Source organism: Borostomias antarcticus, assembly GCF_949987555.1.
Source record: "Borostomias antarcticus genome assembly, chromosome: 18".
Lineage (NCBI taxonomy): Eukaryota > Metazoa > Chordata > Actinopteri > Stomiiformes > Stomiidae > Borostomias > Borostomias antarcticus.
Window position 1 is genome coordinate 13,088,784 of NC_140251.1, and position 19,064 is coordinate 13,107,847.

At 46.0% G+C, this 19,064-nt stretch overlaps 1 protein-coding gene across 1 annotated transcript in view; it reads right to left on the reverse strand.

The window, feature by feature from the left end:
• The window catches only part of LOC311320909 (uncharacterized protein), a gene marked incomplete at both ends in the record, with an annotated part of 22,306 nt that extends 8,131 nt beyond the window's left edge, over positions 1–14,175 (reverse strand). Inside the window, 16 exons of the mRNA XM_084452776.1 lie at positions 927–1,098; positions 2,316–2,609; positions 2,695–3,009; positions 3,315–3,348; positions 3,881–4,086; positions 6,381–6,406; positions 6,521–6,673; positions 7,081–7,423; positions 9,645–9,669; positions 10,157–10,253; positions 11,170–11,291; positions 12,898–12,997; positions 13,153–13,178; positions 13,383–13,485; positions 13,684–13,769; positions 14,086–14,175. Coding sequence (XP_084308902.1) covers positions 927–1,098; positions 2,316–2,609; positions 2,695–3,009; positions 3,315–3,348; positions 3,881–4,086; positions 6,381–6,406; positions 6,521–6,673; positions 7,081–7,423; positions 9,645–9,669; positions 10,157–10,253; positions 11,170–11,291; positions 12,898–12,997; positions 13,153–13,178; positions 13,383–13,485; positions 13,684–13,769; positions 14,086–14,175 — 2,192 coding nt within the window. The remainder of the gene's footprint in view (positions 1–926; positions 1,099–2,315; positions 2,610–2,694; positions 3,010–3,314; positions 3,349–3,880; positions 4,087–6,380; positions 6,407–6,520; positions 6,674–7,080; positions 7,424–9,644; positions 9,670–10,156; positions 10,254–11,169; positions 11,292–12,897; positions 12,998–13,152; positions 13,179–13,382; positions 13,486–13,683; positions 13,770–14,085) is intronic.
• Positions 14,176–19,064: the final 4,889 nt, after the last annotated feature.

Here is a 19,064-nt window from a genome sequence, read left to right on the forward strand (position 1 = left end):
GGAGAGAATAATGTATGTCAATTGAACAGAGTAACAGGTCAGGTGAACCACAAGTCCACAGAAGACGGAGAGCATTGCTGCATCTTAAGGTTGCTAGAGTGTGTTGTAGACTATAGCTGAGTACCCACTGAGATTGATGTGGTTGGTTTGTAAATCAAATAATTCTTCTAGAGTAGATTCTACAAGCAGAGGACACTCTGAAGTGCATCGTCACTCACTGTTTATTGATCTTACAGAAATGCAATATCCTAACATGATAGCACAACACAACACAACACAACAAAACACAACACAACACAGGATCAAGGAACATATAGAGAAGGAAGCTTCAGAAACTTCAGGAACCACTAGGAGCCAAAGTGGAGCCAGGGTGTGACAGCAAAATCGTGGAGAAATCTCACAGTGTGTTTCCCCGGCTTTAGCCTTCACATGGGCATTCTCCCTTAGAATTTAATCCAATGTGGGAGATTTTACACAATTTGGAGTTTGGCCCGCGAGAATAGAATCCCATGGAAGTGGCTCCTAGCTACTACATCCATGCTGTACTAAGTCCCTTCTTCATATGCTATGCACAGACACAGACAGTAGGGGGCGACGGATAGACAATAGAGACACATATAATATGATCACAGCACACAGAAAACATAGTATAAAAACTACGATTGAAAATCCATGCCTTATTCTTACTCTTTATCTGCGACTTTGCTGTTCGGGCCAAAAGAAGTATGGGAAAGAAAATAACAATTTTACAAAGGGAAAAAGAACGATTTTCTAAATTGATGTTGTTCATAATATTATCTGTATTGCAATACAATTATACTGTAGGCCTATCAAGCTACATTTGTACAATATTTACACACTAGCAAGAAATTGCCACTCATATAAAGGTTAGAATGTATCAGCGTAAGTAGGTGGGCTGGCCTCACCTCTGGCGCGTAGCCTTGGTGGCTGTGGGGACAGTGAGGTTCTTGAGGTTGGGGGTCTGGGGCGTGAGGATCTGGCGTTGACGGACCTCTCCTCCCTCTCCTCCTACTTGCTTGTGGTGTGAGTCCACATCCTCAACGTTGACAGCAGGGTGGAGACTCAGACGGGAGCTCTCTGGGGACAGATGCACGGGGTGAGCCCACACACTTCAGTACATTGCAGACAGTAAGATGATACTCTGGCTGACTGTAGGCCTCTAGTCCCATCAGGAGGTGGGGTTAGGATAGACACAGAGGGAACATCACGTTTTGAACTTCTGCACTCTCAGAAAAAAAGGTTCCAGAAAGGAACCTGTGGGAAGACTAAAACACTTTTTTTTATTTGTGAAATGGTTCTTGTTGGAATTTTTGAGGAAATGGTTCTTCCTAGAACCATAAAGGATTCTTTGGTCATCCCTTTGGAAATACCCTCTCAGATACCCTTTAGGAACCCTTAAGTATAATGTAGAACATTTTTCTCCAACAAAGGTTTAACCATTTCACATAAAATGTTCTACAAGGCACACTCTACACTAAGTGTTCTCAAGGTTTTTTTCAGAGAGTTCTTCCATGGATTATAAAATCTTTGGTTCTAAGATTGTTGACAGTGGTGCTCTAGTGGAATACACAGGTCTAGCTACAGGGTGAAGACTGGGCTTGGGGTTCTCTGGAGGATGAATAGAAGGGACACACTGCTATTCCACAGTTCTCTCTCCAGACATCACCTCTCCAGACATCTATACCCCCGTGCTTAGATACAAAGACCCAGGCTATACTCAGACTAACTCCAGTCCACACACCAGTACCACAACACCTCACATGACACCCAACACCTCACATGACACCCAACACCTCACATGACACCTGAGAGAGTGATGCGGGCAGATAACCGACACAAATCTAGAACTACTAGAAAAATACAAAGTATAGAAAGAAAGACACATTCTAACTTCTGAACAGGATACAGTACAGGACAGGACAGCAGAGAACAAGTAACCCACACAGCCCAGACAGGATGCCTGGCAGAGTAACCCACACAGCCAAGACAGGATGCCTGGCAGAGTAACCCACACAGCCCAGACAGGATGCCTGGCAGAGTAACCCACACAGCCCAGACAGGATGCCTGGCAGAGTTGGGGGTTAGTGAGGGTGTTGGAGAGGACAGGCCAGAGGTTGGGCTGAGCAGCATCACTCATCTACTCACACACGACCAGTATGGAATACCATAGTCTCTGTCGGAATTTTGGTTGGTGCAGTGAGTAATCCCTACTTAAAGAGATGAACAAATCCACCGCCCCTTGCTCAAGCCGACCCTCTCCAACACAGAGAGGCAGCTCACTGCCGTTGGTTCACCTGCATGTCGAGAGGCGGCGACGGCGGCGGCGGCGTGTTCATCCTTGATGTGGAAGGCGGGGTTGGAGAGGCCAGAGAGCTGGCGGGCGGGATGGCTGATGGGGGGCAGACGGGGGTAGGAGGGCACGTTGGGCAGCTCCAGGCCAGAGCCGGGGGAGGAGGGGGACGGGGTGCGGCTTGGTTGGGGGGGCAGGGGAGAATGTCGGACCAGGCGGTCCAGTTCTAGGTCTCGGTTCTTGTTGTTGTTCTGTCTGTGGTTCTGCTGCTGCTGTTTAGGCATCCTGAGGCTTGAGGCTGTTGAGGCGGTTTTGGACATTGAGGTAATACTTCCGGGCTTGCCGGGGCAGGTAGGAGAGGTGCTGGGGTAGGTTAGACAGACCAGACAGCCACGAGGGCAGCGAGAGGCCAGGGAACTGCCGGGGACGCTGGGACCACTGCAGGGAGATCTCCTCGTATAGCTCCCGGGGGTAGCGGGTGTATCTCCGGCCGATGCGGGAGAACTCCTCGCGGAGCTCTGGGGGCAGGGAGGGCACTCGCTGGGTGATTTGGGAGAGCTGTGTGGGGAACTTCGGCATAGGGGGCACCTTGGGGAGGGAGATGTTATTGCTCTTCAGGGCGTTGCAAGAGTCCAGGCACTCAGGCGCGAGAGGGAACCGCATGAGGCAGCTCTTTACTGCATCACAACTGACCGGGCCTGGGGGAGAGAGCAGGCAGGCAGTTGCATAGTCAGACAGGCACAGTCAGGCGTACTGAAACTCCTGTTTGGACGCTTGTAAAAAGAGATGCTTCAGGGACATTCTGAGTGATGAGAGAGATCATACGGACACAGGCATGTGTACATGGACACGCGCGCGCACACACACACACACACACACACACACACACACACACACACACACACACACACACACACACATTCTCCCTGAGACAGACAATTTGATCAGAATAAAATATCATATTCACAAACCAACATCTTAAGAGAGAATGAAAATGGCGTACCTCCACAGCCCTGATCAGCAGTCTCCGCCTCCTCCTGCAAAGAGAGAAGAGTCAGCAGAGTGGAACAGAATGGTGAGTGACTGGGATTATGATGGGACCATGAGACTGAGAGCAGCCTACTGTAGCACACATACAAAACTAGAGTTAGATCAGTCATTTCAAGAGAAGGAGTGAAGGCACGGTGCATATGTGACAACGCATGTGACAAGACTTAAGCTGTGTTCGGAATCGCTCCCTCGTTCCCTCACTCCCTATTCCCTATATAGGGTTCACCATGTAGTGAACTACCTATGGAATGGAGAAAATGTAGGGTACATGCACTGTCCCCTGGAAATCAGGGTGAATTGTGGGTAATAAATAGTGGACTATATAGGGAACGAAAATTCCGTGGAGAATTCGGACATTACAAACAAAATGGCTGACGCCCTATATAGTGCACTATATAGTGAATAGGAAGCGATTCGGAACACAGCTTTAGGCCCAGTGTACTGCAGGTGTCACAGCTTCACAGCCCCCCCAGGGCCTGGAACACATACATTAAACACTGGTTCCTATGACGACAGTACCTTGGCTCCGATGTTCTCTGTGGTTCCGTCCTCTGCCTTCTGTGGCTGTTTGGTTATGGGCTCCGGCTCAGGTTGGGATGTCTGTACCACTGGTGCCGGTTCTGGTACAGATTCTTGCTTGGCCGGCGCAGGGGGAGGGGAGGGGGAGGCTCCTGGTGACTCCGATTCCTCCTCCTCTGGTTCCTCCTCCTCTGATTCGTCGGATTCTGACGGAGGAGCAGGGCCAGATGCCTCAATTGGGCAAACCTGGCATCTACAGGGGCAAGGGGGCAGATCCAGTATGGTAAGTTGAAGGGAGCAGTAGCCTATATGCTGTAGGAACATACAGGCACATGTGTACACATGCCCCTTCTCACCAGGGCACACCTGTCATCATGAGAATCCAAGGGGCAGACAGGCAGAATGAGAAGAATACCCACATAGTGAGCATGCTAGCGGACTGCCTACACAGGTCCTAAAAATGACACAAACCTAAACAGAACAATTGAGTTTATACAAATTCGGTCACATACCACCCGAATACTTTCATCTCACACACCATATGGTTGAATAATGCTGAATAAACTGAAAGCAACAACAAAACATTACTAGCCTACAGTATGTTTTCTCTTTTGATAGGCAGACAAAATGATCCAGGTACCACTGCGCCAGCCTTGCAATCCACCTACTGGGTGCAATGTAGGGTACTTTTGAATATCTGTTGCGTAACCTGTCAAAACATTGTGGAAAAGGCTACTCACTTGGACACCGAGATATTTCGAGTGCATCAGGTGATCATTTCCAACCAAAGCATTTCCACACATTTCCACACAAATTCGAAATTTGAAGTGGTTAGAAAATCAATTCCGGATGTATCTGAGAATTTCAATGTTTTAACTGAGAATTTTCATCCGGTCGAGGAGTAGGCTACGAAGACCTGCGCCATCCTTCATCCCCGTACAGACAGAGCGCAGAGGAGGCGCGAATGGTTACTAGGGTAACCGTGGAGGAGGTACCCACCGTTGCCAGGAGAAGCCATGCGGTTGCCATGACGGTAAAATGATGCTGAGGCGGCAGGGATCATAAGCCTCCAGAGATTTGGAGCGGGAGCAGACATGAATCGCTGCGTGATTAGTAAGACTAGTGCAGGCCCATTGGGTTCTACATGCTCTGCAGAAGACAGGTGGTCTTACACTAATAAGCTATAACCCTTAGCAATGGGGTGAGATGCAAGTGGAATGGAATACATTAATGGCATGGCCCCTTTAAGGGAGTTGAGCCAGATAGTCTTGTTTAGAAGGCAATTATAACCCCCTCCCCCCCCCCCACACACACACTACAGAAACAACACACAACCACACTAATACAAACACACATAGGCATACTCACAGACATACATGCGTTACTTTTTGCTAATAAATTAGCATAGGCTCTGAAAACTAAACAGTTCCATGCTAGCCAGTTTGACATCAATATACTGTAGATAAGATTTAGCTTTTAATCGGTGTAATCCAAGATGACGGAAGAGACGTGGTCACTTTGTTGTCATTCCTCATTAAAGTTGATAAAATAATAACTGCCGCAGGGCAAAATATTACAACAGTCAACACTGCAACGCCTTGGGTCCTGAGCAACACCTAATGTCATACATCGCCCGGTCCTCGTCATAATTGTACCAGAGAGACAGACTGACGGACAGACATTGACTTCTGACCAACTCTCATGTCTACTACATCATCCATAAACTAAGCTACTTACAACACGGAACATAAACAGAAATCTATGATCCTTACCTTGTCTACACATCACAAAACATTGAAATTAAACTAACGATAAGCCACAATATTTTACACTATCATGGTTGCGTAACACAGGAGAGGTAGGACCCAAATGCAGGACGAGGCAGGCACAGAAGGTTCAGTGAGTTTATTAATAAACACACAAGGAGCAGGAACACAGGGAACGCAACAAACATCAAACAATGAACCGACAAAAAGAGAAGCATCTGGGCTGGAATATAAAGAATGGCTAACAAGGGATACGAGGTACAGGCGGTGCTAAATCATAACGAGATAATGGGAGACAGGTGTGCAGAACCACATAAACACAACCACAATGAACCAACAAGGGTGAACACAAAACACAGGTGTAGGCAGTAACATGGCAGGAAGTGACAAAAACTAATTGAAACATAGCACACTCAAACACATTAGGGATATGACTAACATACAGGAGGGACACTATAGATATATTTATGAGGGGGACATAAAATATACAGGTGATGGTGGGTTTAGCTGGCTAGCTGAACTACTGCTAGCTCTACACAAGTTGAACTTGGAGGAGGTTTTTGATATTTCCCTGTGCATAAAATTCACTTTTATAATTTTTTTGAAAGGGTGGAGATGATCTCAGACACAGGTTAAGGTCAAGGATTAAAATCAAAAATCATGACTCAAGCTCCATTCTACAGGGGGGGGGGTGTGTGACTGTTCTTACTCTGTCATTTTAGGCTCCGCCTCACTCTCCTTCTCCTGTAGCACCTGTAACCTGTCCGAGGCAGGAGAGGAACACTCATTAGATATGGCCCAAGGACACACACACACACACACACACACACACACACACACACACACACACACACACACACACACACTAACTTACTCTAGATCCTCTGCGCTCTCCTCCAGCAGGTCCTGGCTCTGTAGAGACGGTCTGAGAGACTGGTTTTCCGCCATCTGTCTGATGGTCCTCTCTGCCGTCTGTCTGGCCACCTCCTCCGCCCGGTGCACCATCTCCAGCCGCTCCTGCGTCAGCCTACACAAAAGGGTGACACACACTGGGGTGTTACTGTAGTAGTACTGGGATCATCTCCAGCCGCTCCTGCGCCAGCCTACACACAAGGGTGACACACACTGGGGTGTTACTGGTATTTAGGTGTTACTGTAGTAGTACTGGGATCATCTCCAGATGCTCCTGTTTTGGTCTACATGTAATAGGGACCAGACGCATGGGAGTAGACATGCTGTCATTGTTACAGAGGTGGATTGGTCCCCCCTTTTAGTTAAATATGCAAACATGCTAGAGGTCTAAAAGTTCTGGGTTCAAACCCTGTCCCCTGTCACACTTTTGAGGGCACAGGGGCCTTACTTGTTGCTAGCTTCTTACTCCCAATCTAGTCAGACCTCCCCCTCCTGCTCCCACCTCCTCCCTTCTCTCCTCACCGTTCCTCCATGGTTGCCAAGGCAACACCTTCAGCCTCCCTCCTGATGTTGTCAATCATAGGGGTCCACCTGTCTGTCTGGGTCTCTGCATCCTCCTGCGGCGTCTCCCTCTGTTCCGGAATGTCCTGGGCCGGGGGCGGGCTCTGGATTGCCAGAGGTGCTTGTTCCACCTCTGCTTGTTCCACCTCTGCTTGTTTCACCTCTAGTTCACCTGTGGGCTCGGTCGGTGCTGGTTCTGGAGCGGGTGGTGCTTCTTTGGATTGTGCTTCCTGGTTCTTCACCTCCCAGTCTGCGTCCACTACTTCCTCCAGAACCAGATCGGAGGGTTTGGGTTGGGTAGGGGCTGTGGGAGGGACAAGCAGCCAGACAGCACAACACCTGCAGGTCACTCACTGTAGTAGTAAGTAGCCTTGAGAACTGGTTCTCGAGCCTATTGGCCCATAGGGCAGGAGCCTATCTCCTGTTTCCTTAGCGTGAGGCAGCTTGATGTACAAATACACCCCCTGGACATGACGCTAGTATGTCACAGAGACTCACCCCCAATCCAACCCTTGATGCTGAGTGCCAAGCAGGGAGGCATCGGGTACCATTTTTAAATAGTCTTTGGTATGACTCGGCCGGGGATCGAACTCACGACCTCCCAGTCTCAGGGCGGACACTCATCACTCACTGTACTGAATGTTTATTGGGCCTTGTGGACAAATTGCTGTAAACAATATCTACAACTGGTGATAATGCAACAACTGGCCACACTTTGATTGACAATCTATAGACACATCACACATACTGTTTTATTTCTCATCATATCTTTATTCTTTCAGTAATATTTAACAACAGGTTCATATTCAGGCTTTATGTCATGTGATCAAGTTAATCATGTAAATTGACTGCCTTGACAGGGGCTAGTCAAAACACATTTAAGTGTGAACCAAAACAGTACTGGTTCTTTCAAGTAAATCATTGAAGAAGAAAACACCCAAAATTTAAGCCACATCACAAGTCAATGAATAGGCCAAAATAGGCTTATAGTCATCTTGCATTTCAAATTGGGACCAAACATAATACAAGCGAGTTTAACACTGTTATAACCTTTGAGGGACCTCTTACCTTTGAGCAGTGGCATGAAACAGAATATTAAGTTGCTTTCTCCATTGATTTGGTACAGTAGTCTAATCTAGCGTTTGTGTACAAACATCATTTTGTAACCCTATGAGTAGAGTACATCTGTACATTTGTGCAGTCATCACAAAGATCACTGAAGTAAGGACAAGTAAGACCCATCTGAAACACAGCATACTGCCTCCTGCTATATACAGTACTGACTGCTCATTTAAGCAGCTGGAGAACAGCTTGTTAAACACTGACATACACAATAAACTAATTTATAGTTTACAGAAGCTAAGTTGAGCTAAATTAAGTTAAGCTTAAAGTTAAGCTAAACTAAGTTCAGGAATTGAGGTAATGAGGTTAGCTAACACATTGGGGAAGGAGGCAAAGTTAGCTAAACGCTATTCATTACTTTGAGATGAATGTCTCACAAGGAAAAGTGCTCTATAAATAAAATTAATTATTATCATTGTTATTGTTATTATTTATGTTGATGTGCTATACATTGACTATACACAATGTACTGAACACACTAGACAATCAATAAGTACCATACAGAGTAAGGTCATACACTCAAGTGCCATAGCTGCCGTATTGCTCTATTGAGCTGTACAAATGTTCACATTTCTCTCAATTGTAAGTCTGATCACCTGTCTCTCCACTTCAATCTGTCTGTCTGTCTGTCTGTCTGTCTGTCTGTCTGTCTGTCTGTCTGTCTGTCTGTCTGTCTGTCTGTCTGTCTGTCTGTCTGTCCGTCCCCGTATGTCTGTTGTAAGTTGCTTTATCTGTCAGTCAATAACAATCACTCAGTCTGTAAGTCAATTTCTATCAAGGCATAGCTCTTCTCTCTCTCAACAAGTCTAACATTTTGTGCATCTGTCTATCTGAGTTTCTGTCTGTGTCTGACAGACTGATCCTCAGTCTTCTTCTCCTTCAGTTTAAGGGGCTCTCAGCGCCTCCCCCCCTGGAACAGAAGGAGAAGAAGACTGAGTTAGGCTCTGTCTCACACAGCTCTCTCCATCCTGTGGGACTCACAGCACTAAACGGATAGGTTACTCCAAACCTAACCTGACCTTTTGACCTTTTAGATTCTTCATTTAGCGATATGTCTAAACTTACAGGGGTAAAAGAGCACTGCTTAAGACACACAGCTGGACCTACACAACTGCTGGAATATGAAGATGCACATCTATTTTTGAGCAGATTATCCCTTTAACATACAGTAATACACCATGTTGTAATAGCAAGGTGTAAGCCTACACTACAGTAACTGTATGGTGGTAACTTCTGCATTTAGACACAGCATGTATCTATATCGCCTCTTAGTGTGTTTAAGAAGCTGATGGGTTTTACTGTCATGTACACAGTGATCATTGTGACGCAGCTTGAGATTGTGGCCCTTTAGAATGTGAGATAAAGGAGAAAGTTCTCTGGAGAATAAGAAAAATCTCACTTACCGGTCTGTGGAACTTCAGCTGCCCCCTAGAGGTACAAGAGAAGAGTTTCAGCCGATTTGCAGCAAATTATCTGGATACAACCATAGTGCATGTAGTGTCTTGTAGTACCAGCATATCACAGCTGTGGTGACATCCCATACCTAGACAAATATACTGTAAACTGAATACTGGTTCGGCGATGCTAATAACAGTGTAGTAAAACGATATGCTGTCTTATGGGGGGCGGCTGTAGCTCAGTTGGTAGAGCGGGTCGTTCAGTGATCGAAGGGTCAGTGGTTCGAATCCCAGCTCCGACTGTCCACATGTCGAAGTGTCCTTGAGCAAGACACCTTACCCCAAATTGCTCCCAATGAGCCGGTTAGCACCTTGCATGGCAGCTACCGCCATTGGTGTGTGAATGTGTGTGTGAATGGGTGAATGAGAGGCCATTGTAAAGCGCTTTGAGTGCCGCTAAGGTGGAAAAGCGCTATATAAGTGTAGTCCATTTACCATTTATGCTAGTCTTTACTCACCCCAACATCGTCTTTACTCATTCCAGCATCATCTCTGGGTCTTGAGACCAACTGGGGCATCTTGAGGCCTAGTCCCTGGACGAACCAGCCCACCACACTGGAGGAGACACACACACACACACGTTACTGACACACAGTGTTACTGAGGGTATTACTGAGTGGAACATTCACATACACAGACAGACTGGTCGACACTTACAGGCAGCCCACTGTAGCTGTAGCAGTTGAACAGCGCCATCTAAGGGTGAAACTTACTTGGAGCTCTTGGAGTTGTCCTCAGATCCGCTCAGAGAAGGTGGAGGGGACAGAACTGGGAGGGAGAGAGAGAGAGAGAGAGAGAGAGAGAGACTGAAACCTTTGTTTCACTACAGACTGAAACCTCTGTTTCACTACAGAGATACTTCAGTTAATTAGTTCTGCGTCTGTGGGTGTACTGCTGGGGGGCATTGCTCATACTTTTATCCAGAGAAGACCTCTTGAGCTCGACCTCTGTGTGACCTGGGGATGGAGCCCTGGGCAGAGCCTGCTTTAGCCAGTCTGCCATCCTACAGAGAGAGAGAGAGAGAGAGGGAGGGAGAGAGAGGGAGAGAGAGAGAGGGAGAGAGAGAGAGAGAGAGAGGGAGAGAGAGAGAGGGAGAGAGAGAGAGAGAGAGAGAGGGAGGGAGAGAGAGAGAGGGAGAGAGAGAGAGAGAGAGGGAGGGAGAGAGAGAGAGAGGGAGGGAGAGAGAGAGAGGAGGGGAGAGAGAGAGAGAGAGAGAGAGAGAGGGAGGGAGAGAGAGAGAGACAAAAGGAAGAGAAAGAGAGACAAGAGAAAGATAGAAAAAAGAGGTAGAGACAGAGGGAGAAGGCATATTAGAGACTGAGAGACAAGACATGTTAGAGACAGAGAGAGAAGAGATAGACAGACCGAGGAGAGAGAAGAGAAAGTGTGTGCATGTGCATGTGTGTGTGTGTGTGTGTGTGTGTGTGTGTGTGTGTGTGTGTGTGTGTGTGTGTGTGTGTACGTAACTCACTTGGCGGGGAACTGGGTTGTCTCCAAATCTGACACCTCGTCCTCTGACACAAGCTCCACCACAGGTATATGAGGGAGAGGCTCCGCATCTGGACAACCAATCAGAGACCAGTTTGTCACCACCTACACAATTATCTGCCCAATCATCAAAATTCACAGTGATTCAAAGTAATCATCATAGTATAGTGTTAATTATCTGTGTGTCAATTGGTCCTGTATATTGTTGTGTCTGTGTTTTGTTGTAATAAGGTTATGTATATTTGTTTGTTTTTGTGCTGCGTGTTTTGAATTAACATCAACCTACTAAGGGACTACAGATGGAAACTAGCTTCTAGCTATAGTTTGGCATATTTACATGTTTATGTTAATCAATGTGCTACTGTCTTGTAAAGCTCTTCTGATAGGTAAGGACTGATTGTGAAAGTTCAACCAATAGGACTTCAGAGTGACACACACCTGGTAGTTCGTGTACCTCATACACCTGTTGAAAGAGGAGAACCTGTATTTGAATTACAGTACGAAAACATAGGAGTAACACACTTTCATCATCAAGGGTTTAGGAGATAGGGCACATAGTTGTGATAACACTGTATTATATGATTCGTATTAACATCGTAGTAATTGTATTCATGAGTCAGACCTATCACTATTTAATGCTTCACTACTGTCCAATATGACCTATTTATTCATATGGGATTATATTTTAAAATATGAATATTGAACTATTTAACATGAATCATGATTTAGTGTATTAGGATTATAAAATAATTTTGCACTTTGAACAAAAAAGATTTTATTAATGGATGTCATTTTATTTAACTAAATGTATCAACTGCAAGATAAGATTATCGGCACTATCATGTATTGGGGCTTGTGTATCAACAACATACAGGTACTGTACAATGGGATGAGTAACAACTCATCCATCCTATTGCACATGTCAGTGACATCACAGGACGAGATTCCGCCAATCAGACATACTGTAAACATTTGTCCTTGACTTCATATGGTAACCTTTACACCCTTACAACATTGTAGTTCAAATCTATATTGAACCCATACTGCTACAGAAGTTGTTCAGTGAAGCCCTTGAGTAAAGTTGAGGACAAAAGCTATGGTACAGTAGATTTTCATGGCTGCCAAGTTGTGAGGTGGATTGAGCTTGTCATGTTGTTGAGCGTTAAGCAGCAACATTAGCCTGTGATGGCCTGACTTTGACCATGCTGGAGATTGAGGATCTTATAGATAATGGTTAGTGATTAAGCCTCTAAGCTTCTCTCCTGGTGTAAAGTTGTATACTGTAGCTGGGGAAGACTGTAGTATGTAGCTACTATAGCTGTTCTAGCCAGGTGCTGATGGGGTTTGGTTTAAGCGTCAAGCAGCGAGCAGGAAGTAGTTTGACAGTTACATGTCTGTTTTGTGCTTCATGATATATAGAAGGCAAATGACAGCAAATGGCACGACTTATTCCATTATTAAATGAGCAGTTCATCAATAACAACATCAACAAAACAACATCAACGTCAACACTGACATCACCATGAGTTAACCTAGGTTTAATGTGTATATTCTTGTAAATACTCATGCATTTCAGTTTTTAACTGCCATATGAGTGTCAAATAAAAAACTTGAAACATCAACCGTCGCAAGAACAACCACAAATCCACTGTACTCCATAGACCCAGGTGGTGAGCGGACAATCGCAGGATGACGATGTCATATATCTCACCTCAGTGATATCCTCTTTTGGCGTTTCCTGTTTGTACTTCTCCTCAGGCTGGGGAACCATCTTCCCCAGGCTCTGGGCTATCCAGCCTATCACAACATTCCTGGAGAAGAGAGAGGGGAGTGAGTGAGAGAGAGAGAGAGGGGGGGTGGAGAGAGAGGAAGTGAGAGAGAGAAAGTGCAAGAGAGAAGAAATTGTGTATTGAATGAGAGATAAACTGTAATTGAAACGTAAACAAGGCTTCCACACATTCCATACCTGTCCTGCTCTCCACCCGTTGGCTGCTGGTTGGGGAAACAGAGACGGGAATGAGACAGAAGACAGAATCACATGACATACTGAATGAAAGTAGTTAGATTAATGCGTGACGCAGGTTGTGCGCAGAGCCCAGGTACACTGTGCACAGCAACATCGCCTAGGCTCGCTGAGCCAAAGCCTGGATACTCGTCACAAGAGCCACCGAACCTGCCTCCACGACATGGACTCACCCCGGCGTCAGGGCTGGCTCTGCTGAGGAGGGGGGAGACGGCGGGCTGGGGCAGAGAACTGACGAAGCCATTGGACAGCCAGGTCAGAACCCCACTCTGGGTACTGGGGGGAGGGGAAGAGGGGTGGGCATCATCATTCACAGCTACTGGTGGGCACATTCACACAAACACACACACACACACACACACACACACATGCACACACACACAAATACACACACAAATACAGACATGCACACACAAATACAGACATGCACACACACACACACACACACACACACACACCGTCAACCATACATACCTGCTCTCTGAGCTTTGTTCCTCTTCCTTGTTCGTCACCACGGCTGGTGACGTGACTTTTGGTTCATCTTTCAAAACCTTCTTTTCCTAGACAGGAGGAGAGGGGGGGAGAGAGAGAGAGAGAGAGAGAGAGTGAGAGATCGAGAGAGAGAAAAATGGACGGTGATCAAGTAACATTGTCTTTTCCTACGTTAAATACAATTATTGTAAGTCGCTTTGGATAAAAGTGTCGGCTAAATGACTGTAATGTAATGTAACATGACGAAGGGAAACAGATGTCAGATGGAGGTGAACAGCCAGATGAATATATGATCTGTGCTTAATTTGGTCTTAGTGGTCTGATCCTATACTGTACTCTGAAGGTGCATCAACATGTGATCTGCTTTGCTCAGTCTGGTCTTACTGCAGCAGGTTGGGCTGTGGGCGGGTTCTCTCCCAGTGATCCAGGGCAGTCGGGGGGCTGAGGGACCACTTTCACCACCCAGTTAAACATCCTAAGACACACACACACACACACACAAACAGACACACACACACACACACATACACACACGGATGTAAATCAACAAGCCCACGAGCTTAATCTGCTCACTCCAGGGCCCGCACTGATTATAATAACTAGCTAACTATAATGAGCTAACTGTTTTCTCCTCTTAAAGCAGCCGTCTCTCCTCGTTAAGTCCATTGTAAGTAAGATCCTTCACGCTGTCTCTCTCTGGCAGTGAGCCTACTACTGCCGTGCCCAGTAATCACCCTCCATATGCTGCTTGGAGACAACCACTGCCAAGGCCTGAGCCAAAGATTAAAGGACCTGTTCTGTTTTATACCTCAGAAGGACTACGTCGCATTAGCAACAGCATAATTAGTGGACATGGTTTGATTTGATTTGATTGATTTATTTGCTGAGGGACAGCGCAAGTTAATGAACAATCACTATATGATTTTAGCAATACAAACAGAGATTGTAAACTAGCCAGGTTGTAGCCAGAGGCTAATTTCCACCTGTAGTCCCATGGGAAGATGTTCCCTAGGCTATAAGGTTTGGAATAACAGGTAACCCTGAGGTAACCCTGCCTGAATCTTGTCAACACAAGTACGTATGATCGCCCTCAGACAACAAGCATGTCATCTTGGTCTAATGGTAGACCATTAACAGGCCTGCTGTTCTGATAAGAAGCCGTCTGGTTGACGGTGGCTTCACAATGAGGCATTTGAAGAAGGCAGGAAAGGAAAGGAGGGAGCAGGAAAGGGAAGGAGGGAGCAGGAAAGGGTGGAGGTAGTAGGAAAGGAAAGGAGGAAGCAGGAAAAAGAAGTAACGTTAACATAGGTCAGGACCCAACATTAACACAGGTCAGGACTGAGGCCCATAGAAGCCATAAGCCGCTTTAGCAGACAAATGAGTCAGAGCAGTAAGAAGAGCCAGGTCAGGCCGATGAAGCGATCAGATAAACTGTAGGAGAAAGTGTTGAACATCTTATCATAAAGGCCCTGGTGTATCGGTCTTTACCACGTCTACTGTTTGTCTGACTGTGAAATCACCACTCAGCCGTCTTAGTTTTGAACAAAGGTTGTTAATCCACTTTGGCTCATCAACAGTAACACATATCCATTCACCCTCCCCACTGACAGATCTAGGCCAAGGTATTCTGACTAACCCTCAGAACTAAAGCAGAGGTAAGGCCAAGGAAACTGAAATGGCATACATGTAGGTATTACATCTGTTTGTTGGAGAACAATGTACTCCGTTGTGAGTCACTGAACACAACCTGACTGCAGCCTGCTGTGCATACAGACTTTTATTGGTTCTGTACTACCTTATAGCCTGTAACATTAACTTCCACTGGGCAGCTGATCTCTGATCAGTGATTTCTGTCTGACTTCCTCAATCTGGAGAGATTACAACACTCCTTCCTGGCCTGATATTTGCATTATATTAAATACAAAGAACAGTGATGACCTCAACAGGTTCTGCATGTTGTTCTGCACTGTCTAAACTTCATCAACACCAACTATCGCACTCTCATGACCCCTCAACTGTTGCAAACAGTAACAATTCAACACCACTAATAGTAACACACGAGTGGCAGTAAAACATCACTGATTATGTGTTACAAATGCACCAAAGCACACAAGAATAAAGATAGATCATACACATTACAATGTGTATGATCTGTACCTGTATTATCTATCGGTGTGTGTTATGGGGATATTTACCTGAGCCAGTTCAGTGGTGCTGCTGCATCCCTGAGGAGTATCCAGATCCCGGGTCGGTCAGCAGAGCTCTGCTGGGATTACGCTGAAGCTAGACTCGGCTAACAGGATTAAGACCTGAAGGACGTCTGCCCCATCCACCCTGCTGAGATTAGCTTGAACAACACAGGTCCGACTTGAACACCAAACTACGCACACATGAAACCAACAATACACATAGTACCTGAAGCTCTAACTACACACCCACACGCATGCACACACACGCACATACACACACTATAACCTCACATTACACACATGAAACCCACGATAGACACAACACAACCCCACTATACACACACCTGAACCCACACAACAATACACACAACAGGATGAGGTTGGGAATGAAAGAAGTGAGGTGGCATCTGCAAAGGGGAACACAATGAAGTCTACAGATCACACACACCTGAAGTCTACAGATCACACACACCTGAAGTCTACAGATCACACACACCTGAAGGCTACAGATCACACACACCTGAAGGCTACAGATCACACACACCTGAAGTCTACAGATCACACACACCTGAAGTCTACAGATCACACACACCTGAAGTCTACAGATCACACACACCTGAAGTCTACAGATCACACACACCTGAAGGCTACAGATCACACACACCTGAAGGCTACAGATCACACACACCTGAAGGCTACAGATCTGAGTTGAGGTGCTTAGTACTGTAGACTGAGACTATCTGCCCATGGGATGTCAGGAGTGGTGCAACTCATAGAAAAATACACTATGGTTGAGTGGCTAAGGTTTGGGTTGTAAAAAGTTGTCCTCCTGGTTTCGCTCCTGGTGTCCTGTGTTGCCATCAGTATACAGTAGGTAGGTAGGAAGATAGGCGGTAAGCTACTTAGTGAATCTAATTCTAATACATGGATTGTGTATTAGTGGTATGACATGGGGTGATTAGGTGTGACGGGTGTGGGTCTACCTGGTCATCCACTGGTCCAATGCAAAGAAATGCATGAGAAGAGAGAGAGAGAGAGAAGGGGGGGGGGGGGGGGGGGGAGAAACAGAGTGACACGAGAGAGAGAAAGATAAGAGAGACAAGAGAAAGACAGAGACAAGAGATGGAGACAGTAAGACAGAGACAAGGAGAGAGAAGAGAGAGTGGGAGAGCAAGAGGAATCAGACCTGCCCTTCACATATATGTACATACATTACACACAGACCTCCACAAGCCTCTGACTCTTCATGCTCTCCTTTCCCCCTTTTCCTCCACTATTGAGGTGTAACAGATGATGGGCTCTGTGGGAGTGCCTGTTCTCTCTCAAAGTTTCCAAATGGTCAGTAGAAGCTGTGAACCCACCCAAGAGGTCTAATCCCTGTTCATAGGGGACGCCTGTGTGCTATGTATGACCTGCAATGGCTGCTCCTCTCAATGTTCCGGCAAATGAACCCACAACCATGGTGTTCTAAACCAGCCGTGGTCCAACTGAGCCACACGCAAACACATACTCTGGGTGCGTCTGTGTGTGGAGGGCCAGCCTAGCCTAGACTAGCTCTGTCTAGCCTAGCTTAGCCTAGCCTAGCTAAGCCTAGCATTGAGCAGCTAATGGGCCTGATGAGATCCAGTGATTAGCTTAAGAAGGGATAAGCCTGCTGGGGAAGATGGTGACGACACATCCTCTGGACCCACGCCAGGGTCAGGCTGGAAAATGGTACCACGGTTTCCTGTATGGTGATTGGATAACAGGGAGACAGGGGGGGGGGTCAGTTAGATGTGGGTCAGAGGGCTAAAGAGATACCGTTAAGAGGACATGAGAGAAGAGAAAAAGAAGGAGAGGGAGAGAGGGAGTAGAAAGAAGGAAGGGAACTTATTGAGGTCTGTTATCAGCAGAAAGGAGAAAGAAAGAGAAATTGTGCTGAAGCCTGACTTGGATGACCTGTGAGATTGGAGCTAATCCTGATTAGCTGTGGCATTAAGATGTGCATAGGGTGAATACACACTCAAATGCGGACTCACTAACACACGCACGCACGCACACAATCTCTTTAACCCCCCACACATATTCTCCATTCAAAAACACATGAGGTCCGTGTATTATTTGATTTCACTATGACCTTCCCATGTCGAAATATGGCTGTTTCAATTCCCCCTATTGATAATGAATGGGGGGGATTTTTCGGTCCCCAAGTCCAAAAAATGAATGGAGGTGAATGGCCGGCCATGTTTTGGCGGCTCATGGACCCACGCCGTGATTTGTATCCACTCCAAAATTTAATGGGTTACAAGTTGGCCCATGCTGTCGCTGGGGCAGAGGTAATTATCTTGTTACTTAAGGCATTGGGGTAAGTCAAAAGTGTTATCAAGGTTTAATTGATATCAATTAATCACAACTCAATAACTGAATAGTGACCACCTCATTCCACACACAGTCACTCCCTCTGCTGGTCAAGTTTAAAATCACATCTACAGAACTGCCAAAATGCAGTTCCTCCTTACCTGTAGCTTAAAGGCATTTGGCTCAGTGGGCTAACAGTGTCCATGTTTCATTCATGGCTAAACATCGAGTGAGTGTAGTCCTTCACAGTAACAGTGCCACAACAAACGGTCTGCTTTTAGTCAAGTTTTATTGTCAACTTATAACAACACGTTACTTCCTCCATCTGAGTACAGGCTATACAGAACATGCCCCGCATGCATCCGGTAAGTGTCTCTTAGAATAACACAAATGTACAAAAACAAAGAAATTCTAAATGGAATTAAAAATAAAACATTCTTCCATACAAAAGCCATTTTGTAGGCGTTTCTTTCTATCAATCGAAACAACACACATAAGTAGGCTATACCAGAAATACAAAACCCACCAACACGCCTTTGTGATACTTTATTAGACATGTGCATAGTGGCTTTGTTGAGGAACCCTCTTTTAACTAATGGTTTTCATTGGTCCCGTTCTACAACACCAAGAAATAGTACTCTGGGTGCAGTAGAACATTTAGTTTGGCCTGTGGTACATTAATATGGTTTACGCAGGCACATTAGATTGGCCTAACAGCCTATGAGTTTGTGTGTGTGTGTGTGTGCGCGTGTGTGTGTAAAAGGCACGATTGGCAAAGAGGGGATCTGCCAACGACAGGACGCACAACGAAGGAGCTCCTCTACAGGAGCAGTTAAA